Source organism: Spea bombifrons, chromosome 13 (genome assembly GCF_027358695.1).
Source record: "Spea bombifrons isolate aSpeBom1 chromosome 13, aSpeBom1.2.pri, whole genome shotgun sequence".
Taxonomy (NCBI): domain Eukaryota; kingdom Metazoa; phylum Chordata; class Amphibia; order Anura; family Pelobatidae; genus Spea; species Spea bombifrons.
The window spans coordinates 20,736,046-20,760,708 of NC_071099.1; the positions used below are offsets into that span (position 1 = coordinate 20,736,046).

The 24,663-nt window shown below is 55.9% G+C and overlaps 1 protein-coding gene across 2 annotated transcripts in view; it reads right to left on the reverse strand.

The window, feature by feature from the left end:
- The window catches only part of PRKCA (protein kinase C alpha), a 41,392-nt gene that overhangs the window by 10,845 nt on the left and 5,884 nt on the right, over positions 1 to 24,663 (reverse strand). For both annotated transcript variants that reach the window (XM_053453534.1, XM_053453533.1), the window contains exon 3: positions 6,124 to 6,206. In XM_053453534.1, the coding sequence (XP_053309509.1) occupies positions 6,124 to 6,206 (83 nt within the window). The remainder of the gene's footprint in view (positions 1 to 6,123; positions 6,207 to 24,663) is intronic.

A 24,663-nucleotide genomic window follows, 5' to 3' on the forward strand; every position in this document is an offset into this window, starting at 1 on the left:
CCTCCTGCTAGCGGGTTATTTACTTTAGAGGGATTTAGACAGAGGAAGACGCTTGAAAAGCCCAGAACCGCAGGAAACTTGGCTGAAAACCTCAGAAACAGGGCTAATTGGCCTAAATCCTTCCGTGGCTGGGGCGGACGGCGCGGGGTCCTAAAGATCTTATCTATGGACCCCCAAACACATTTTGGGATTTTCACCTGTCGAGCCCCCCGGGAATCACACCGACCCTGCAGAGGTTAAAAATCCCTGAAATCTGTGACTTTTTGTTACGTGGCTGCGCGGCACGTGGCAGATTTATCTCTTTTTAATCCCCGCCGTCCGAGGGATTCCTTATAAAGTCAAAATCTTGTCTTATTTGGACTCGCACCTTCAGAGCAGCAAACACACGAGAACATACAATAACATTTACACATACTTTCTGCCGATAACCCTTCGCCTCCCAGACACTCGGTGTAACATGGCTACCACTGGCCATACGGGCCATCCGGTCCAAAGGGCTGACAGTCAGATAACGGCGGCAGCTGCAGAGCTGCAGCTTTCCGCCCAAACTGCCCCATCTGTCATTATCAGTATTTGTTGAGTGGGTAGTGGAGACCAGCCTCGCTCTCCGGAGTAGACACGCCAGCTCTAAATAGACACCATAAGGAATTGCAGCACCGATAAACATTATCGGCGGCCCGGCCCCTGAGGCCAGTGTCGGGACCCCACGTCGGCGCACAGCGTGACTGCCCAAAGACAGACAGACACGTGGACAGACACATCCGCACGCAAAGTGGACAGTGGCCAGTGGACAGACCCGCCAAACCCCCAGGGCCCAAGACCAGCAGATAAAGGGTTTCGCGCTGTGCCCCTCACCCGCCGTCTCAAAATAGAATGGAAAAAGGTCAGGACTTTAGAATAAACACGGGTGTCACTGGAAGAGTCCAGGTCTCGGACGGACCCTCGCTCCCTTCCCAAAAGGTCACCACGTCTTAACCCCATGTCTGCCAGAGGATAACGGAATTATTTTTACCCTAGCTATGATGTAACGCGCCGGCCCCGGACCCTGTATTCACTGCGCCAAACGGGCTGGTGCCTTATATCACTGGGGTGTTAACCCTTTCACAGCCAGAGGGGCCAGGAGCTCCCCCTCCCGTCCTAATGGTTTTGCGATGAGCTGTTTGTTCTTTACCCACCGAACAGCGCTACAGAAGACGATGGCGCTATAAGCAATCTATGAATAATAACCCCCGCGTGGCCCGTGTAACGTGTCCCGTGATGCCCGTGTCACCAGCGTCTCGCAGTGATGTCATTTGATAAGATTCCTCCCGATTGGGGTAATTAGCGGGGTCAGGGAAGCTGCCCCAGAGACACATTTCATCTCTCTTGGGACGGTTAACCCTTTACATCCCACAGTACAGGAAGGCATGGCACTGCAGCAGGGAGAGAAAGGGTTAGCATCAGGACTGGTCAATAACCTCAAGGGGCGATAACGAGAAGTCCACACAGAGTTTAATCCGCCCCGTGGCCCCAGGAAGCGGCGTGGCTGCAGGAAACTATTTCACAACCCAACATACCCAAAGCCGTTACATAACGCAGGGTAACCGGGGCAGTAAAACACAGATGGGGCAATTAATGGCTCCGAGATCGGCAACTTCACAGCAAGCACCTTTCGCTTCTGAATGCAGTGTACAGCGCCACGGCACCTGTCGGATCCTTGACACACAGCGCAAGTGCCGGCAAACAGTTATACGGCCCCGACCCAGGCTGCTGCGGCCACGGAGCGGGCCCACGGAGGCTCTCGTCCTGCGCCGACTGCCCTGCCCCAAACCTAGAGCGCCAGCGGCTGTGGCTTCTCTGTACCGGCTGCTGCTCTAGAACGTGAACCTATTACATGCTTTGTTCTAAGGAACGTTCTGGGATCATTAAGACCCGGGTCACGGGATTACCAGAGAATGAGGATTGTTTGGGTACACGAAGCCATCGCCTCCCATAAGGCAAACACGGCGGCTTCCGTGGCCTCGCTCCGTGTTCCTGGTGCATTTATGGAGGTTACAGTCAGAGGATAACGACTTCCATCTGCTCCCAACGCAGCGAGAAGCCACGGATCCCCCCCCCCCCGGCAGCTCCGCAGCGCAGCGGGACTCGCATCCCACATTCCTTTGGGCTGAAAAAATGCTGTTTGGGACAATTATTGGCTGAAAGTCTCTAACGCAGCAGCTGCTCTCTCTCTGCTGCCAGGATGAGCTTCGCAAACAGCCTCCGGCCACACGAAGTGCCACGGGATGATGCCACATATACGCCGCCGGCTGCACCCAACGCGGCCCAGTCAAGCATAAACCTCTCTGGCCGGCGACTCAAGCGAAGCGCTAGGCGCGTGAGGACTCGGGCAGCGTGCGCGGCTGGCGGCAGCTGCTGTGTCTGGCGTGGCGTCACGTTATGCCACACGGCAGGGGCACGGCGCGACCAGGGGTCACCTCCGCCCAGCCACGTGTTGCATTGAAAGTAATAACTTATTACAGGACCCTCGGGGCAGAGTCTCACGCGATATCACTAGACTGTGAGCTCTTTGGCGCAGGGCCGGAGTTCCTCCTGACGCCGCGCTTCACCAGGACCGTCACCCGACTCGTGTCTGGGACCCTCCAAGGGCCACATGCCACTGTTTGGTCAGACACTGGCTCCGGCCACAGACAGGGGGCGCCCTGCGTATCACCAATTCAGCCGGGTGCTGCCCCTTTAATGACGGGATGAGGGCAGCTTGTTATTTATAGCCCGAGCAGCGAGTGCCACTGTCCACGAGACGTTATTAGAGCGTCGGCGCGGTCACTACTCCCCGCATCTCGCCACCGGTCGCTACGCCCGCATCTCGCCACCGGTCGCTACGCCCGCATCTCGCCCCTATATCAGGAGGGGAAGCCTTCCTGCCCGTCCAATGAGTGAGGAAAAGAGGCAGTAAGGGGGGGGCAGCGGCCTAAGGCTTCGTGTCATGAAAAATCCTGCACACTTCACTCAACGAGTCATGCGAGAACAGCGTACCAGCCCCTGCAGGGTTAACTGGGCACCACGAGGATTACGACACACGTGGTATCGCGCTCTCCAGGAGCTTATTCCCCCCCATGCCTTTTATATCATTAGGATAAGTGCTCTCTCGCTCCACGATCTCCCCCGCCACCCCGGGGTCGTTTCATAACAGTTTGTGGTCAGAATAGGACAACGAGGAAACGACCGGGATTCACGCGAACCGACGTGGCCAGCGCCACGCAACGCCCCGGCCACTCAACCTGCGCGTAGAGACAGGACCCCCCCCGTCACTAAAAACAACGCTCCGGTGGCCACAGGAGATCCTGACAGCACAATCAGCTTTCACGTTTATATTTTCCAGGATGGACGGGGGGGGGACGGGGGGTCTTGCTCTCGATCAAGCAGTGGAGGGAGAGAGGCCGTGGAACGAGGTTACCATGGCAACCGCAGGGTGCCAGGGGGATGCTTTATACAGGACCGGCATTTTTGTTGTATGGAGCCTGTAAAATAGACAGGTTCCCCGCGCCGCAGGCTCCGCTCTGACCACGGCCCGTGGCGTCCCACGCAAGACGCTTTACAGATGGAATTTAATCAGATTTGCTTCATTCTGCGCCTGACGCAGGGAGCAGGACATGTTAACCCTGCGAGTGACAGAATAAACACATCGTCACCTACGACGGAGGGTCCTAGGAGAGCGATACATAGAGAGAGCGGGAGAGACAACAGAGCGTCACACAGAGAAAGTGTGACATCAGAGAGAGAGATCAGAAAGCGTGACATCCGAGTGTGACATCAGAGAGAAAGATCAAAAAGCGTGACATCCGGGTGTGACATCAGAGAGAAAGATCAAAAAGCGTGACATCCGGGTGTGACATCAGAGAGAAAGATCAAAAAGCGTGACATCCGGGTGTGACATCAGAGAGAAAGATCAGAAAGTGTGACATCCGAGTGTGACATCAGAGAGAAAGATCAGAAAGTGTGACATCAGAGAGAGTGACCCAGTTAGTGTCCTGCGGGGGGATTTTCACCATCCATAAAGCCGCCGCTATACACGACCGCAGGCCCCGGAGCGGCCCGTCCCACCGATTATCTGTCATTAGCCCAAATCCTCCTGTAAGCGATCTCATGGCCCAGCGAGGAGGTAAATCCCGGAGCCATTAACACTTACAATGCTGGCCAGAAAAAGGAAGGCAGAGACTTGGCGAGAGGCGAGAAGCTTGCCGAAGCCTTCGACGCAGACGCCAGCCGTTAAAGCCGGGCCGTTTACCTGATCCCGGCGCGGTCAGCCAGGAAATGCCGCCTCCTGCCAGCGAGCCATCGATGTCCACGCGGTCACATTCCCTGCTTGGGGTACATCAGCTAAGCGGTGTTACTCTCAGGGGCCCCTGGACCCTCCAATCGTGTGCCAGTAACAGGGGGCACGGAGCGCAGGAACAGCGGAGACGTCTGCTTTTTCTCCATCGCATCTTGCTTTTGGCGACTCTCATAATTCATTGAATTGGATTATTTGGAACCCACGCGCAGGACACGCGCAGGACACGGGCAGGACACGCAGCCACGAATCTCCGCAGCCAATGGGAAATAAATAATTTATTTCTATAATGCAATGAGAGCCGCCGATAGCCCCGGGCAGCAATCACAGGGTTACATGTTTTATTATTTTATTCCTCCCCGCACTGTGCGGGGGGGGGGCACCTGGTGAGTGTAGACAAAAAGCCGGCAAATTTGGGGGAATCAGAAAGAATAATCTCTCTGAGAAGCGGCTGCTGCCAGAGATCATGAAATGATTGCACGCATAAGTTTATTACTCGCCTCAGTACATACATGGGGGGGGTACTTTAGATAAACTGCCCCGACGCAGCGGAAGGGGTGATAGGGCCGGGTCTCTGTCATCAGGGATAATTAAATATACTCAGCAGCACTATAACCCCACGGGAAGCCGCTAAAGGCACGCGAGCCACTATCAGCTTCCGCATACTTACAACGCTTCGTCCGATGCAATGGCAGAGGGCGCCGCGCACGGGACCCCAGGGCAGGAGTCCGGGCGCCGAGGGGCATTCTGCGGGCACCAAGATATCCGACACGCACGGCGGATACCGGAATACCGCGCAAAAAACTAAACACAATCCACGTATTCAGGTTCTGCGAACGCAATCATAAAGCAGCCACCGCTCGGCTCGCAATACGCACATCGCTGGCAGCTTCATCCACTTATCTGCCGGTCTCCATGGCGATGCTCGCTAGACACGGCCGGAAAATGCTGCGTCCAACAAAATCACTAAATAAATATTCAGAAAGCCGATTCGCGTCTAACTAAGAAAACGTGCGCGGCCCCCTAAAGCGCAATCTCCTGCAGCGGCAAAAAACACGGGAGAAAACAGAGCCACGCTCCAAAGGGCCAACCAGGGGTTAAAGAACGTGGAGTAGAATCCTTCAAGCCCCAAACCACGCAGCGGTACCCCAATACCCGAGACAGACAGACAGCGGGCGGGCGGCAGACAGACAGACAGCGGGCGGGCGGCAGACAGACAGACAGCGGGCGGGCGGCAGACAGACAGACAGCGGGCGGGCGGCAGACAGACAGACGGCGGGCGGGCGGCAGACAGACGGCGGGCAGGCGGGCGGCAGACAGACAGACGGCGGGCAGGCGGGCGGCAGACAGACAGACGGCGGGCGGCAGACAGACAGACAGGCAGCGCGTAACAGCAGGTTTTATAATTGCATCTCTTTGTAAGCATCGCCATTAACCCCGTGGCTTCCCTCGTGGATTTGCGCTCTCTGCTGGCACTAATCACTCTACACGTGTCACTCGTCACATTGGTTACATCAGTTCAGTGACGCGGCTTTCAACGTACCAACCGGTGGTCGCGCCACGAGTCACGTGATAACACGTTAACACGACCCGGGCAGCGGCACGCGCTTTTCACACCGCACACGCAGCACGGCCGTGTCCTTCACTTCAATCTATACGGCCGGCCGTGGGCTGCTCCACGCTTGGGATTCCTTCATCGTCTCATCAGTGGCAGAGGGGGAACCAAATCATCCCTGCGCCACGAGCCACCCCAACGGCGTCACCGAGCTGGTACCCCACACCCCAAACACACAGTAACACTCTTTACTTACGTCCGTATCCGGCCCTTTGTCTGCCCCGGGGCAGGTGAAAGTGACAAATTCATGGCACCTCTTGTGAACCACGAAGCAGCAAACTGCAAAGAGAAAAGCGAGAGGACGTCAGAAGAAAGGCAGGGCCACGGGGGCATCACACACAGGGGGGCAGCCGGCATTCATAAGGGGGGGCACAGCTGACGTTCATGTATGGGGGGGGGGCACAGCTGACGTTCATATAGGGGGGGGCACAGCTGATGTTCATATATGGGGGGGCAGCAGTCACACAGACGGGGGCAGCTGGCGGTCACGGCAATCTGATTTTCTTTTCTGAGTTTGTGGAAAATGACCAATCAGACCCGGAACCTGCACCGGCGCAGCCACACAATATTAACTCTTTCAAGGACGAGTTTTAATTCAGCAGCCGCACCGTTTAAAAAGTTCACGTAATTCCAATAAAAAATGAGAATTAACGTCAAACGTCCCCGAAAGCAGGGGCCGCGCCGCTAATAGCCTCGTCTCTCAATGCTTCAGGTAACCCACCGTGCCACAGCTGAAAAGGGTTAAAAAGCAAATCCAAGGACCCAGAAATAACCCCAATAATTAGTATTTACCCTTTCTAATAACCCCAAGCAGCGCACGCGCCGTATCGCGGGATTCATCATCTTACAATATGTGACAGATGCTACCAGCGTAAAGCCGCTATTCAGTCGTGAATCATCATCTTCCGGGAGTTTAGAGCCAGGAACTCGAATTCATAAAAGCGGCGCAGCTTCCAGCGTTTCCACGTGTAACGGACGTGGGGGAGACGGCGGCCACGGCGCTTTATACCGCGTGGTGTAAAACGTAACAGCCGGACAGGTATTTCCGGCACGCAGTCGTTGGTAATTCTGCCGGTGCTCCCAGAAACCTAGTAAAAAGCGTGTAAAAACTTCCATGGTAAAGCGCATGCGGCGCCTGCTGGAAGCGTCACAGAGATGCGTGGGGCACCCGGCGGCACCAGGCGGCACCCGGCGGCACCAGGCGGTACCCAGCGGCACCCGGCGTCATGGAGACGCCGCTCACCTCTTTAAACAGTTAGCGTAACTAGTGGGCTCAGCAAAGACACCGAGAAAATGTCTCACCGAGGACGTTATTCCTCCCCCTCTACAGCGATATCTAAAAGCCGCAGACACGGGATGTGGAGGCCTAATAACACAAATCACACGGATTCTACATACAAGACCATCAGCGTTCATACAAAGAGGACACAAAGTATCACCGGCGAGCAGTGATTACAGGGAATGTCGCACGCAGTGACATCACAGTGACATCACACGCAGCAGCCATGTATAACCATGTGTCTAAAAATGCTGGCAGATAACACACAAGAGGGAACAATCGTAACATACATACACACGCACATACACACGCATGCACGCACACGCACACGCATACACTGCAGCTATAGCTTCCCAGATAATTTGGGAAATGTAATCACTGCAAAGAGCAGCTTAATGAGGTCTTCCTGTGTTTAGCGAGGCCATAATTAAAAATAATCCTGATTACCGCCGCGGTACTCCTCTCTGTGAGCGCAGGGAAGCCTCCGCCACCGTAATTAGTGCATTCAAACGGCAGCAACACACGCAGGCGCCGGCCCTGGGGAGGCAGATGCCAGAGAACCTCCGTCACGCAGCGGGAAGAGGGGGAAATCCGAGCGTGGGGGTCTCCAAACCCCCGATCTGTGCCTGTGACCCCCCACACACACTGCCCAATGGCGAGCCCTCATTGGTTGGGCTTATGCTGAGCGTACTGCCAGCATTGAAAGGGTTAGCCTTTTTGTAAATAGGGGCAGGGAGGGAATGTCGGGGCGAATGGCTTTTCGGAGCGGCGCTCGTCTCCTCCGCAGCTGCACGGATTGTTTCTTTGTCGGCAGAATCTTCCTGAATACGAACAAAACACAAAACGCTCTGAAATGCCCCAGAAACAGATGCAGATTATTCGCACCAATTATATTTCTGATGATCAGGCTGAATAAAACATCAGAAGTGCCCTGGGGTGAGCTGCGGAGGGTTATTTATAAAGACCAAATCCTGCACTGGGTTTGATAAGCGGTCTTATTACCATAGCAACAAATGACATGGTGCAATCAACAGGAGTGTTCCAATGGTTGTGATGGTAACAAGACCAAACCAAAATGCTCTTTCTTCATAACCCTGAGCAGGTGGCTGGGGGAAGCCGTTTCACGGCGCACCCTTCACTTCCTGTTCAGCCTTGGAGCGGTGCTCATGGCGATAGACAAATATTCCACTGATGGATGTAGTATGTATGTAGTATGTATGTAGTATGTATGTAGTATGCACATAAAACTTCATATCCTCTCTTACCCCAAGGCCACAGACTCACGGCCCACTTTTGTGGAGAACCTATCTTTATAATGCCCCAATACCGGGCCGGGCCACACTTTATGTCTTAATCCAAAGCTCCAGAGAAGCAGCCGAGGCTTTTATCCGATTTATCAGGTACGTGTTTACAGCCATGCAAATCACGGTTTGGACAGGTTAGTGTTTGAGCAGGAGACTGATGTGCGGGGCGCGATTTGAATACGTTCCGTTCCTCTGGCTCTTTGCATACAGTTTGCTGGGAATAATGGATGTTAAATGGTGACAAACGATCGGCGGCGATCAATAGACAGCGGAAGACGCGGGAGGCGGGGGGGAAATGACCCCCGGGCCGTGTTCATGCGGTGGCGCGTGGGCTCTCTGCCCGTCACGCATACTTATTGGTATCGAGCAGCACGATGGCAGCGAATCAACTGGGAACAGTCAGCAGGATGTAAAATCTGTTAAATAACTGGAAACCTCCCCAAATTGTATCCCCCATCACACCCGGCCTGCGGGGCTCCTTTATGAGATACAAAGTACCCAGCGAGACACTTCGTTTGTACCGCGCAGGATTAGGGCAGCCGGGGCCGAACAGGTGACGAAAGATTAAAATTACTGCTGAAAACGGGGGGGAGGTCCTCACATTATCATAACCAAACCCCAAAAGTGCTGCCCCATGCGGCGCGTCTCCCCGTCAGCCGCGCATCTCCCCGTCAGCCGCGCAGGTTCATTAACGGGATTCCTAAGCGAATCATTTCCATTTAAAAGCGAGGGGCGAAGGCGATTCAGACCGCGTTCCTTTTATCGGCATTTCTGAAGCTCTTAATCAAACGCCAGGAACAGACGACTCACAAGATGTGACGGAAATAAACCCCCAGACCTGGAGCCCAATAAACCGTGTGACCCTGCGGACCCCCGCACCGCGATCCTGAGCCGTGAAACGCGGAGGAGCTAATGGATCCCGAACGCTGCCGTCTCCAGGTAGAAGAGCGCTGAATTTAAACATTCACAGCAATTATCGGCAGCCCGGGTTAATCCAAAAACATTTCATTCATAAATGACCGTAAATCGCCTCGCAGAGACCGACCCAACTAACACGGCCTCGGCTGCTGCAGAACATCGCACCCCAGAGCCACCGAAAGCCACCCGGGGCCGCCTCACAGCAGAGGCAACTTTTCTTACAGGAGAAACCAGATAAACAGGTGAGGGCAGCTGGGACTGGGATAAACTGGGACTGGGATAAACTGGGACTGGGAGAACTGGAGGAGCCACTGAGCAGCCCTCGCTCACTAATTCCTTGGGCAAGAAGCAGTTAATCCCCCCTCTTTTGCCAATTCCTCAGCCTGCGCCCTCGGAGCTCCAGCTCTCCATGCAGATTCATGTTTCTCATCAGCAACATTCTTTACATTTCCAATGACGGGGTCTCCCATTACCCAACTAGACTGTAAGCTCCTGGGGACAGGGTCTCCCATTACCCAACTAGACTGTAAGCTCCTTGGGACAGGGTCTCCCATTACCCAACTAGACTGCAAGCTCCTTGGGACAGGGTCTCCCATTACCCAACTAGACTGTAAGCTCCTTGGGACAGGGTCTCCCATTACCCAACTAGACTGCAAGCTCCTTGGGACAGGGTCTCCCATTACCCAACTAGACTGCAAGCTCCTTGGGACAGGGTCTCCCATTACCCAACTAGACTGTAAGCTCCTTGGGACAGGGTCTCCCATTACCCAACTAGACTGCAAGCTCCTTGGGACAGGGTCTCCCATTACCCAACTAGACTGTAAGCTCCTTGGGACAGGGTCTCCCATTACCCAACTAGACTGTAAGCTCCTTGGGACAGGGTCTCCCATTACCCAACTAGACTGTAAGCTCCTTGGGACAGGGTCTCCCATTACCCAACTAGACTGTAAGCTCCTTGGGACAGGGCAGTAAGCTGAGTATGCTTGGAGGCGTCTGGTGGGAGTAGAGAAAGGCCTGCCCTGCGTTTTATTCCTCTTTGCGGGGGTAATTCCCGCACCCCACGGCACAGACCGAACGCCAGCAGCTACCTCGGAAAGACTTTCTAGCCTCACCAGGGAGAGGATAAAACTCCAGCTTTAAAAAACTCTCTTTAAAACCCAATCGGCTCGTGGGGCCGGGGGCCGGACAGCTGAACATTTATTGTCCCTTTAACACCCTTTACTCTCCAAAACGTGCAGTTTTCAGCAGAGACAGCCGCAGAAATAGAAGAATGCAGTATAAAGAGACATGCGATTAGACTGCTCCCTGTGACATTCGCGCTGAGCCGGGCCGCTGTATTTAAACTTGTGGGGGGAGGGGGGGCGTAAAGATTATCAGCGTAATCGGCTTCAATCTCCCCGATCCATGCATTGGGAAAATCAATACAGGAAGCTGCGCAGGCTCCATTACCGGAACGCGCAGCCCACGCTCTCCGGAAGAGAGGCTCGCTCAGCAATATGTCCGCTCTGGGGCTGGCGGCCGACCGCTGTGTCTGGCATAGCCTCCCCCGTGACCCGGCCCCAGGGCCATTTTCCTCCCATAAGGAGCAAGAAGAACCCCCACGATTAATAAATAAAGCGGCAGAAATGTGTGCCCCCCGCCAATGGAATGCCCCAGAATGGCCCTTTATTACATAAACACTATTAGTGAACGGGTAGAACCTGTAGGATATGAATAAAGTGAAACGTATCGGGGGGGCTCCCGTTACATAAGAATAGCCGAGCGCCCCCCGGTCTGCACCGAACCTCTAACCGCCAGACGCAGCGGCTCGTTATTATTCCCTGGAATCCCGTCAGAAAGCTAATATTGACCAATTAGGCCGGGTGCTGGGATTATCGACACGCCAGCGATAGGACACGCCAGCGACAGGACACGCATTTCCTGCTTCTGTGTTCCAGGCGGTGGCTGGACACGCAGCGAGGGGCCGAGTGCACGCAATACCCCAAGACGCGGGCAGAGGGGGCAGTAAGGGGTACAGCGTGACAATGAATGTAAGGGTAAGAATATAAGGCGTGGATATTTTGTCACCGGTGAAATTCCACGGGGCCACCCTGGGGGCCACGCACTCTCTATTGACACAGAAATATTTCAGCAGCCAGGCAGAGGCAATGTTTGACCGATTGATTTTTCTCGGGAACAATGAGCCGATCTGTACAGCCGGTTAATGGTTGGCAGCATCTGCGACGGGAAATTGAACCCGCCGCTCCCTGCGCCAGTCCTGCCCCAGTCCTCGCCGCCGGGCACAAGAACCCAAACATCTCAGGCAGCCCACGTTAGCAAATCCCAGTACTCACAGCCGGCAGTTTCCCCGCCACGCACTTTCACGGGTGGCTGCTGATCCAAAGACTCAGGACCGCGTGATAGCGCTGCTTAGCGGTTCCGGGCCAGTGCCTCGGGCGCGTTACGCATATTTAACCCTCTAGAAAGCAAACAGATTCCCTGCACGGGGACCTGATCACACCGACGAGCGCAAACACCACTTAGTGAGGCAGGCCCGTGGCACTAATGCACGGAAAAGCTTCCTGCACTCACGGTGGTAATCGGGGGAGCACTTTAAAGCCGCACGGGGCACAACGCACAGGGGTTTTAAGCTATTATTGCACATTTTCTGCTATTGTTACGAAAGACAGGAAATTTAATCTTTCTAAAGCCAGAAAAAGCTTTTATTACCAACAATCTCATTATTTGGAAATGCAGAGAACAGACCAAACCAGGGGCCGGAGGGCCGACAGTGGCGGGTAAAGGAGGGGCAAAAAGGTAGCCAATGTGGGTAAAGCAGGAGACAAGAAAGACAATGGGAGTAGAGAGAGGGGCAGATGCCAGACAATAGCAGGTAGAGTGGGGGGGTACGAGGGCAGGAGGGACCAGAAGGCAGTGTGCCAGGTGAGCTTGCACTCCACAGATCTGCGCTAAAAAGGAAGGAAACAAGCAGCTGATTGCCTGGGGGCTTTTACCCGCCCAAGAAACGGTAGCTGTTCTTCCCACAAACAGTTAAACTTCTGAACACAGAACGTTCCAAGCTCTTTGGCGGCGGTGGCGGCGGCGGCGGAGAAACCAGTTCCGTCATCTTTCTGTAAACATCTAACGATCAGAAAAACACATTAAAGGCTTAAATGATTCAGTTGTAATTAATTAACGGGAAATAATCAATTAAATGGATCCCAGCGTCATTTGGTTCAGCTGCAAAGAATCGCCTTAATCGCTCCTCTAATCCTTAAGCCCCACCACGGGCATCCAGCCACGAAATCCCCGGCAGGCCGAGGCTCAGGACGCCTTATTTACCCCAAAACAGGCCCTTTCTAGCCATTCCAACCCCCAACCAAAACCAGGGGATTGTTTTTACGGTTTTTTTTTTTTATTTACAAAACTAAAAAGGTTTGCAATTTTTTTCTTTTTTTTGACAACCGACCACCAACTGTAAGAAATGAGCGCGACCCGGCCCCTCGCGCTGCGTGCCCCTCGTGCTACGTGCCCCTCGTGCTGCGCTCCCCTCGTGCTGCGCTCCCCGGCCCCTCGCGCTGCGCGCCCCTCGTGCTACGTGCCCCTCGTGCTGCGCGCCCCGGCCCCTCGCGCTGCGTGCCCCTCGTGCTGCGCACCCCTCGTGCTGCGCGCCCCTCGCGCTACGTGCCCCTCGTGCTGCGCTCCCCGGCCCCTCGTGCTGCGCGCCCCTCGTGCTGCCGGCAGCGTGACGGAGCGTCCCAGCCGGGGGAGCGAGCGTGGCGCTCAGGCGCTTTCGCTGCAGGCGGACCGCGGGAAGCAATAATTAAGATCTGAAATCGGGCCGGGCTTCGGACACTAATGATACGTCAGGAATTAATGGTACGATTTATTTTCTCCACCACAACAATCCTTTCTCAACCAAACCTGTGATTTACGGCCGAGGATCTCTCGCTCGGATCCCAACCTCGCGAGTCTCCGGCTTGTTGAACCCCAGATGCCCCCCTGCATGGAGGAGGTATAACTGCCTTGGCGATGGTAGGCGAGCTGCCGGAACGGCAGACGGGATAATCGCCTTTACATGAAACCCGTGCCTTATCGATACGCTAATGTAATAAGAGGATCAGTAGCGTGATACGGATCTCCTCGCAGTGATCAGCAGATACCGTTTGTCATTCGGCGAAATTCCCCGACAAAGACTTCAGGAAACATTGTTTTAAAAGGTTCCTGGACGGAGGGGGGGCCACGGGGCCGCAACTCAGCACAGATCAATAAATACCCCCCAGGCTGCCAACGGACCCCAACCTGAGCGCGTTTCGCTCCCCGAAACAAACACTTTACCGTCTAATCACATGCCGAGAAATCACTCTGTTCTCTCCGGGATACGGAACGTTTACCAGAAGAGCCGTTCCCATTAACAGCCCCGAAGAGGAAGTTCATTCATAACAAAAAATGCTAACTTTCAGGTATGGGGGGGAGACCCCCCCCCGCACCACATGAGAAATGAGTAAAATCTGGGATTTTATGCAATGCAGAGAACGGCCGATCACGGAGCGCGGAGATTAACGATAAGGATCACCAGATGGGCAAATCAAATGCCTCTTCTAGCAATACATCTGCCCCGGCACCCCAACAGCGAGTGCAGCGAGTGCAGCGAGTCACCACGCAGCCCTGGCGAGCGACACGTCGCAGCGTGAATACGAGGAAGGCGCGAGTGTCTGAAATAGCAGAAAACAGGCCGGACTGGTTCCACTCGCACTCCACCGAGTGTCTGTCCCACACCTGCTGAGAGAAAAAGGGCGCACCTGCCACGCTCCAGCCACAACCGTATGACAGGCGTGTGACTGACACTAATAAGCACATTACACTCGCCGACATATACCACGGAGCGGAGGAAGCATCGCCTGCGTCTCCGCGACGTGATGCAAGCGCTGCCCGCGTCTCCGCGATGGAGCGAGCCGGCCCCTGTAGGGTAAGCATCGCCCGCGTCTCCGCGATGGAGCGAGCCGGCCCCTGTAGCGTAAGCATCGCCCGCGTCTCCGCGATGGAGCGAGCCGGCCCCTGTAGCGTAAGCATCGCCTGCGTCTCCGCGATGGAGCGAGCCGACCCCTGTAGCGTAAGCGCCGCCCGCGTCTCCGCGATGGAGCGAGCCGGCCCCTGTAGGGTAAGCATCGCCCGCGTCTCCGCGATGGAGCGAGCCGGCCCCTGTAGCGTAAGCATCGCCTGCGTCTCCGCGATGGAGCGAGCCGGCCCCTGTAGGGTAAGCATCGCCTGCGTCTCTGCGATGGGGCGAGCCGGCCCCTGTATTGTAAGCGTCGCCTGCATCTCCGCGATGGAGCGAGCCGGCCCCTGTATTGTAAGCGTCGCCTGCATCTCCGCGATGGGGCGAGCCGGCCCCTGTAGCGTAAGCATCGCCCGCGTCTCCGCGATGGAGCGATCCGGCCCATGTATTGTTAGCGTCGCCTGCATCTCCGCGATGGAGCGAGCCGGCCCCTGTAGCGTAAGCATCGCCCGCGTCTCCGCGATGGAGCGAGCCGGCCCCTGTAGCGTAAGCATCGCCTGCGTCTCCGCGATGGGGCGAGCCGGCCCCTGTAGCGTAAGCATCGCCTGCGTCTCCGCGATGGAGCAAGCCGGCCGCTGTAGCGTAAGCATCGCCTGCGTCTCCGCGATGGAGCGAGCCGGCCGCTGTAGCGTAAGCATCGCCTGCGTCTCCGCGATGGGGCGAGCCGGCCCCTGTAGCGTAAGCATCGCCTGCGTCTCCGCGATGGGGCGAGCCGGCCCCTGTAGCGTAAGCATCGCCTGCGTCTCCGCGATGGAGCGAGCCGGCCCCTGTAGCGTAAGCATCGCCTGCGTCTCCGCGATGGAGCGAGCCGGCCCCTGTAGCGTAAGCATCGCCTGCGTCTCCGCGATGGGGCGAGCCGGCCCCTGTAGCGTAAGCATCGCCCGCGTCTCCGCGATGGAGCGAGCGGCGAGACCTCTCCACGAAGGGATCATCGGCTCAGGTGTCTGCTGGCGCCAGACCCAGGCTGAGAGCGGCTGGATGATTTCCCGAACTTACATGATGTTTCACACGGCGTTCGCTGAATTATTCAGAGCTCTTTGGATCCCGGCCATGAGTAAATTATCCTGTGAAGCCGCGCACAGCGATACAGAGTATCCACATGTAGCTGCGCAGGCTCTCTTCAGATACACTCTTGGCTCTTGCTGCTGTATAACACGACACACGCACCTGCGCGCACACCCCCACAATATAAAACGTAGCCGAATCCGACAGCGGCGCTCTCTCGTCACCCTTCAGCGGTCACGGTGCAGATGGCGGGACTGCTCTCGTTTTAATCGTTTTAATGTTTCCTGAGATTCTTGTAAACGAAGAACGGCCAGAACCCCTCTGATACATCGTTACCCGCGTTACTCCAATGCCGGGCGTTCCCTTCCCAATAAACAGGGTGAGATTGGATTCCGCTGGCCTCCCTCTGCCGCAGGGCGCAGGCATCACCGAACCCCAAAACAAATGTTTTTCGGGCAATCCCCGCGCCCTCCTGCCCCACCAACTGTATAGGGGAGAAAAAATTAAAAAATAACACACAAATACTCCAGCTGTTGGGTCCATCGTGGCAGGATCGGCACCGGCAGCGACCCAGGAGGCCAAGTGGCACTCGTCAGCCGCCACGGGAGGGACTTCCAAGCCCTTTGTAAAAGAAACTATTTAAAGGGGGTGTTTAGGCGCCGTCACTGCTGTAAAGCGAGCCGTCACTGCTGTAAAGCGAGGCGACACGAGACGCTCAGATCTCATGTTTTATACGGAAGTCAACGAGCGGCCTGCGGCTCATTCACACGGAGCCGGGTTTCTACCGGATAGAGCACGTGGCTCAGGTAAGACCCTTATGGCCATTCTCAGCTGGGGGGCTGACAGCGGATACAAGGAGCGCGCAGACCGCCGACACGCTGGATATGGGGGCCGAACACGTATGATTTAGCGCGATCGTTTGGACCGCACGCCCCTGTTTGGAAGAAGCTATAATATCCTCTCCAGACCCCGCGCATGGACCGCTGTTTACATTTTACTGAAGGTACACAAATGCCAACCTGAATTATTAATTATTTCTTTCCTGCATTCTAAAAGCCTCTGAATGTAAGCAAACCCCGCCGGGGACAGTTCGGTGGCCAAGTTATTTGCCCACTTTTGGACATGATAGAAGGTCCAGCCCGGGATCAAACGGTTCTGTGTTACTAAAAAGACATCGGCCCCGGCAGACGCGGCTCTGGCCAAACCCACCGGCGGCCGCTACAGATGGTCTTCAATCTCCGTGATTAATAGCTTGCTTTATGCATCCGTTTAATCACCGCAAAGCGATCCTTAATATCATTAATGCCGTTATACGCTTGGCACACACGGGATCAGATACATTAATTCCTACCCAGGGAGAATACATGCGCAGGACAGCCAAGGGCTCCACATGGGGCCCCAGGACTCGGCAGGGTACATGCCAAGGGCAGCTGCAGCCCCATGGAGGGGGTTCTCTCCTCCCCACTATATATCATCACGTATGTAGTGTCGTGCAAACACTTCCAAACCATCAGGATCGCGTGAAAACACGGCTCGCCGCTGCCGGTGATTTGCGGGGCGAGTTGGCGAGTCCGAGAGACTAAAAATGAAGCCCGGGGCGGTTGGGTGGGACAGCCAGCCCTACAATGGCGAAATCTTAATGAATTCAGGCCGCCATTGGATGTGCCAGGAATAGGCGATAATTAGTGCCGCGTACACCGCCAACGCTCAGCCCTGAAACCAGCACAAAGGAGGTAGAAACGTCACGGGCGCCCTAATAACCACCGCGAAGAAACAGGCGTCAGGCGCACTTTTTATTTTTTTTTATCTTAGGTCGCTCCTGGATGACTGTTTACCGGAGCCACGTCACGGGGAGCACATGAAACTCTACATTATCTGCCGATCGGGACCACCTCCTCGGGGCGTCAGACCCAAACCGCACGCGCCAGAGTCGGTCACTTTATGGATAGACCGGTGGCCGTTGTCGTCGGGCACCAGACTGAAGCCCTTCACTGTAGGTTCTAAAATCCAGATCTCTTCCATATCTGATCCGGTGCCATAAAATCGGGCTGTGTCCGAGCGGCCCCATGCGCAGGGCTCGGGAGGGGGCAGGGAGCGGCTGAATGACATCATCCCACTAAACTCTCCATTACCTCGGATGACATTCTCCCATCACTCCGGCGAGAACAGAAAGCGGCAGAGGAACCCGGAGCAGGATCATATAACACGTTACAGCATCGGTGCCGCCAAAACGTACCCTTCCCAGTGCCAGAAACGCGTGCCAAGCAGGGGGGTCTCACACTTACCCTCTCACCTTATAGCGAGCCCCACCATCCGTGGCGTCCTTTCAGCCCCCCCCCCATCGGCTGCTTTACAGTAAATACGGAATATTCAGCGTTTCTCGTCACACTAAATCCTCGGAAACGTCTCCGTTACAGACGACAGGGGGCGCTCTCGGGTTTGTGTACGAGACCCCCGCGGCTTCCCCACTAACAAGTTCCGCTCCCGGCTCCAAAGCAAACTTTATCCACTAAGAACGCAGACCTCTGTTTATCCGCTGATTATACCCGCCGGAAAGTCAGCCGTACAACCAAATCACGTGGCCCCCGAAAGCATCTGGATGTCACGGCAGGACCGGCAAGTCCCGCCAGATGCCACAAACCCTCGCGGCTGCGTCCTGCGGGGACACGACAAGGATGCATGGAGCTAAATGAGCCGAGTAACTTCATTAAATAAGAAAGGGCATCATTAACAGCCACGGCTCCGGAGGGGAACAAACAAAAAGGACAAACGGCTTGTGCTAATCCCTCGGCAGATTAATGGCGTCTCCGGTGTCCACGCAAACCCAACGCGGCGAGAATAACAGAGACTGATTTATTTCCACGTCTTCCCTAAAGGGTTAAACCTTATAATACTTCCCAAAGATCGACTGCATTTAACATAAAGCAGGCCCTTTCTGCTGATCTGCCCCTTTCACCATCCCCGTCCGTATATATCCCCCCCTCCCCGTCCGTATATCCCCCTCTCCCCGGCCGTATATATCCCCCCTCTCCCCGTCCGTATATATCCCCCTCTCCCCGTCCGTATATATCCCCCCCTCCCCGTCCGTATATATCCCCCCCTCCCCGTCCGTATATATCCCCCCCTCCCCGTCCGTATATATCCCCCCCTCCCCGTCCGTATATATCCCCCTCTCCCCGTCCGTATATATCCCCCTCTCCCCGTCCGTATATATCCCCCCTCTCCCCGTCCGTATATATATCCCCCCTCTCCCCGGCCGTATATATATCCCCCCCTCCCCGTCCGTATATATCCCCCCCTTCCCGTCCGTATATATCCCCCTCTCCCCGTCCGTATATATCCCCCTCTCCCCGGCCGTATATATCCCCCCTCTCCCCGGCCGTATATATCCCCCCTCTCCCCGGCCGTATATATCCCCCCTCTCCCCGGCCGTATATATCCCCCCTCTCCCCGGCCGTATATATCCCCCTCTCCCCGTCCGTATATATCCCCCTCTCCCCGTCCGTATATATCCCCCTCTCCCCGTCCGTATATCCCCCTCTCCCCGTCCGTATATATCCCCCCTCTCCCCGTCCGTATATATCCCCCCTCTCCCCGTCCGTATATATCCCCTCTCCCCGTCCGTATATATCCCCCTCTCCCCAGCCGTATATATACCCCTCTCCCCAGCCGTATATATCCCCCTCTCCCCGTCCATATATCCCCCCTCTCCCCGTCCGTATATATCCCCCTCTCCCCGTCCGTATCTATCCCCCTCTCCCCGTCCGTATCTATCCCCCTCTCCCCGTCCGTATCTATCCCCCTCTCCCCAGCCGTATATATCCCCCTCTCCCCAGCCGTATATATCCCCCTCTCCCCGTCCATATATCCCCCCTCTCCCCGTCCGTATCTATCCCCCTCTCCCCGTCCGTATATATCCCCCCTCTCCCCGTCCGTATATATCCCCCCTCTCCCCGTCCGTATATATCCCCCTCTCCCCGTCCGTATATATCCCCCCTCTCCCCGTCCGTATATATCCCCCTCTCCCCGTCCGTATATATCCCCCTCTCCCCGTCCGTATATCCCCCCTCTCCCCGTCCGTATATATCCCCCCTCTCCCCGGCCGTATATATCCCCCCTCTCCCCGGCCGTATATATCCCCCCTCTCCCCGGCCGTATATATCCCCCCTCTCCCCGGCCGTATATATCCCCCCTCTCCCCGGCCGTATATATCCCCCCTCTCCCCGGCCATATATATCCCCCTCTCCCCGTCCGTATATATCCCCCTCTCCCCGTCCGTATATATCCCCCCCTCCCCGTCCGTATATATCCCCCTCTCCCCGTCCGTATATATCCCCCCTCTCCCCGGCCGTATATATATCCCCCCTCTCCCCGGCCGTATATATCCCCCCTCTCCCCGGCCGTATATATCCCCCCTCTCCCCGGCCGTATATATCCCCCCTCTCCCTGGCCGTATATATCCCCCTCTCCCCGTCCGTATATATCCCCCTCTCCCCAGCCGTATATATCCCCCTCTCCCCAGCCGTATATATCCCCCTCTCCCCAGCCGTATATATCCCCCTCTCCCCGTCCATATATCCCCCCTCTCCCCGTCCGTATATATCCCCCTCTCCCCGTCCGTATATATCCCCCCTCTCCCCGTCCGTATATATCCCCCCTCTCCCCGTCCGTATATATCCATATATCCCCCCTCTCCCCGTCCGTATATATATCCCCCTCTCCCCGTCCGTATATATATCCCCCCTCTCCCCGTCCGTATATATCCCCCCTCTCCCCGTCCGTATATATCCCCCCTCTCCCCGTCCGTATCTATCCCCCTCTCCCCGTCCGTATATATCCCCCTCTCCCCGTCCGTATATATCCCCCTCTCCCCATCCGTATATATCCCCCCTCTCCCCGTCCGTATATATCCCCCCTCTCCCCGGCCGTATATATCCCCCCTCTCCCCGGCCGTATATATCCCCCCTCTCCCCGGCCGTATATATCCCCCCTCTCCCCGGCCGTATATATCCCCCCTCTCCCCGTCCGTATATATCCCCCCTCTCCCCGTCCGTATATATATCCCCCCTCTCCCCGTCCGTATCTATCCCCCTCTCCCCGTCCGTATCTATCCCCCCTCTCCCCGTCCGTATATATCCCCCCTCTCCCCGTCCGAATATATCCCCCCTCTCCCCGTCCGTATATATCCCCGTCTCCCCGGCCGTATATATCCCCGTCTCCCCGTCCGTATAATCCCCGTCTCCCCGACCATATATATCCCCCCTTTCCCCACCGTATAAATCCCCGTCTCCCCGTCCATATATATATCCCCCCTCTCCCCGTCCATATATATATCCCCGTCTCCCCGGCCGTATATATCCCCGTCTCCCCGTCTGTATATTCCCCCGTCTCCCCGGCCATATATCTCCGTGTCTCCCCGTCCATATATCCGTGTCTCCCCATATTAAAAGGCACGCGTTTATTGCGGCGTTTCCCACATCGTCCCGTAAACCGTCGGGGTGACTCAGACCGGTTCCACCAGCTCGACGGGAACCCAGCGACACGTTTACTTTTCTCTGCTAAAAGCAATAAACATAGGAAGGAATTTGGCCTCCGGATCCAAGTCCAATCCTAATCTCTCCTGTAACCGCCACAAACGGCTACTTGGTGTCAGGCGGGTATCGGAGAAGATGCCGAACGAGATAACGGGGGCAACCTTTAATCCCTTCTGCCCACCTCAAAGATTAGGGAGGGAGAGATCGCCTGGTTTATTCTCAGGTTTGCTCCATTAACCCTTCACGCCACGGCTCATGTCAGTCACCCCTCACACAGTTTCTGTGTTTGAATTCTCCGTTGTATGGAAACTCTGGCCCTGATGATAAATCCCTCTGCACTGTCCCTCTCCAGCTGCAGTAAACCAAACTGGTTTGTGATAGATCCTAAACGGGGTCCTAAACTGCGAAGCAGAGATCAGCCATGGAGCGTTACTTTCGTACATGTGCGACGCAGTGATCCCCAACATGGCGGGTGTCCCACAAAAGAATCTGATCGAAAAATAAGAATCGAACAGGGTGCGAAGGAATAGGTGCGATTTGTTCCAGCGAGACCCGCGCCGCCCCGATGGGTTCTCACAATACTTCTTTGTTTCCGCCGTTGCTTTTCTTGCAGAGTTTTGTCGCCTGCCTCTGTTTACAAGTATACAGAAAAGCCATTTATTCCACTTTTTGCTGAAAAAGCAGTGAGAATCCGGAGCCGCCCGCCACGGCCGCACAAAGCAGCCTATTCTCCAGCAACAAGGAGAGGATTATTCACAAACGGAGGGGGAACGAGGCGGACGCCCCACTTAACGAGGCAAGAAGCACAGAACGTGCGGGATTCTGGGGCGGACTAGCTGTGGATTGGTACAACCCGGGAGGGGTGAAGTTATATAAAACATACATGTTCCACGTGAAGGCGACACGGAAGCAGGCGCCCCAACCAACAAACCCCACACCCTAAAAGTGAAGAAACACCCAACAGGGCGAAAGGGCTTATTTACGGATAAACAGGAGGGTGGCCTCTCGTAACAAACTTATCACACGTGGTACCGGCCCACGCCGGCCCCAGCAACTTCCTTTTACACATTTGTATCCCGATTGGAGCCGTGCTGCCCCTCCCAGATAAGAAAGGGTTAAAGAGCGTGGTTAATTGATCGGCTCCCAGGAGACGTGGAGAGGCCGGAACGCTTGCTCTCGGACCTGGGACACGTGACCTGTCTGGGCCGTGTCCTGGTACCTGCTCGTGGGGCTAAAACCACCTAATAAAAAACTGCGTGTCGGGTTCCTGTGGCTGCTTTGCGGTCACCCGCCGGGCGCACTCATGTTTTCTCGGGCAGACCGGACGGGCCGAACGGTTCTTATCTGCCGTCACTTTCTATATTGGCGGCTGAGATTTATTAAATGCGATCGCCGGTGCGATGGTGACAGATTCCCGGTCACCGACTGCGTTTGATTGGATAAGGAATTTCTTGGCGTCGCGTGAGCTTAAACTTTTTCTCACCAGAGACTCTCCTGATGGCCTCCGACGAATGCAAAACCCCATCGAACCCTCTGCAATGAGTCATCCCGGCAAACAGCAGGCAACCGCTGCGCACACAGCAGCCGAAACCAAACAAAGGCCGCTGTCCATCCCAACCGCCCGTTACAATCCCATAAGGCACCGGGGCGAGCCGGGGCCCAGCCGAACCGGACCGCGGGAACAATGTAAGCTAATTACGCGCATCAACAGATCATCCAGAAACACAAACCTAGCCAAGCACGGATGGGAGCCCCTGCCGCAACGTATCGGGTTTATCCCCAAATCCAGCAGCCCAGAAGCTGCTTGTTGGGGTATTTCAAGTTCACAGACATTGCAGCCAAACAGCCCAAAAACATGGCCGGCAGCTCTCGACACACTAAGCGCAGACTCTATTCGGTGCATGCGCTTCCTGCGCTAGAACCTGCTGGGTACAGGTTGGGCGCCCTCCGTGTCAGAACCGCCTAGGGGTCCTCATCTGGTAGGTGGAGGGGGCTTCAGGCAGATACGGCAGGACCGGGGCAACAGCCATATCCAACCGAGCGCCGTTACTGCTGCCACCCGGTAAAGGGTTACAAAAAAATCAAACATGATCTAAATCCAAAGGGAAAACGATCAAACGGCGCAGGAAGCGCTAACATCTCTCCATCCATCTGCCAAAAATAACTCGGCCCTTCCTTCCACTGGTTACCAGCCGGAGGGGAAACTGGATAGTTTTAAAACATGGGAAGAAAACATAATATTGTGTTCCCAGCGTAACTAAAAATGATAACATCTGGAGCTCCTTGCTCTGCGGGCCCCGCGGTGGATCCTGCGCAACCGGAAATGCAGGAAACCCGCAGCTTGTGACGTTAAAGTGGATTTTTTGTGATGGACCTTCAGGGCCCTCGGTAGGTACAGGACCTTCGGGGTCCTCGGCGGGTACAGGTAGGTAGCGCATGACGGACCTTTGCGTCCTCGGCGGGTACAGGTAGGTAGCGCGTGACGGACCTTCGGGGTCCTCGGCGGGTACAGGTAGGTAGCGCGTGACGGACCTTTGCGTCCTCGGCGGGTACAGGTAGGTAGCGCGTGACGGACCTTCGGGGTCCTCGGCGGGTACAGGTAGGTAGCGCGTGACGGACCTTTGCATCCTCGGCGGGTACAGGTAGGTAGCGCGTGACGGACCTTTGCGTCCTCGGCGGGTACAGGTAGGTAGCGCGTGACGGACCTTCGGGGTCCTCGGCGGGTACAGGTAGGTAGCGCGTGACGGACCTTCGGGGTCCTCGGCGGGTACAGGTAGGTAGCGCGTGACGGAACTTCGGGGTCCTCGGCGGGTACAGGTAGGTAGCGCGTGACGGACCTTCGGGGTCCTCGGCGGGTACAGGTAGGTAGCGCGTGACGGACCTTTGCATCCTCGGCGGGTACAGGTAGGTAGCGCGTGACGGACCTTTGCGTCCTCGGCGGGTACAGGTAGGTAGCGCGTGACGGACCTTTGCGTCCTCGGCGGGTACAGGTAGGTAGCACGTGACGGACCTTTGCGTCCTCGGCGGGTACAGGTAGGTAGCGCGTGACGGACCTTTGCGTCCTCGGCGGGTACAGGTAGGTAGCGCGTGACGGACCTTTGCGTCCTCGGCGGGTACAGGTAGGTAGCGCGTGACGGACCTTTGCGTCCTCGGCATGAAGTATGAGCGGTTCCTGGATGAGGTTACGCAGGCAGCGTCTCCAGGACCCCCCAGTAATGCACAGGATCAGGTTCTCTTCAGTAAAAGAACGTTTAACGTGGAAACATTGTTGCTCTCGGAGACGCATGACTCGGAAAATAAAAGCCAAACAGTCGTGAAAGGTCAGAATTCACAGAATTTTGCGCCGCTGCCAAGAAGTGAAACTTCCCGTCCAGTGGGAACCAACGCAAACTCAACAACAGCCCTGCTTCTCAACGCCACGGCTTTCTGAGCAGTTCCAATACAGCCCCACAGCTGCCACACTAAATACTAAAGCAAGCTCCAGTTATATGAACAAGTCGCGTGTAAAATATTACCTGAAAAGGTACGTGTTCATCACACACGTACACACACACGCGCACACACACACACACGTTTAGACTCTCATGGAATCGTTCCGCTGATGGGTGGAAGTTGAAAGGGAAACCTTTGGCCTCGCGACATGAGAGGAGCGGCGGGC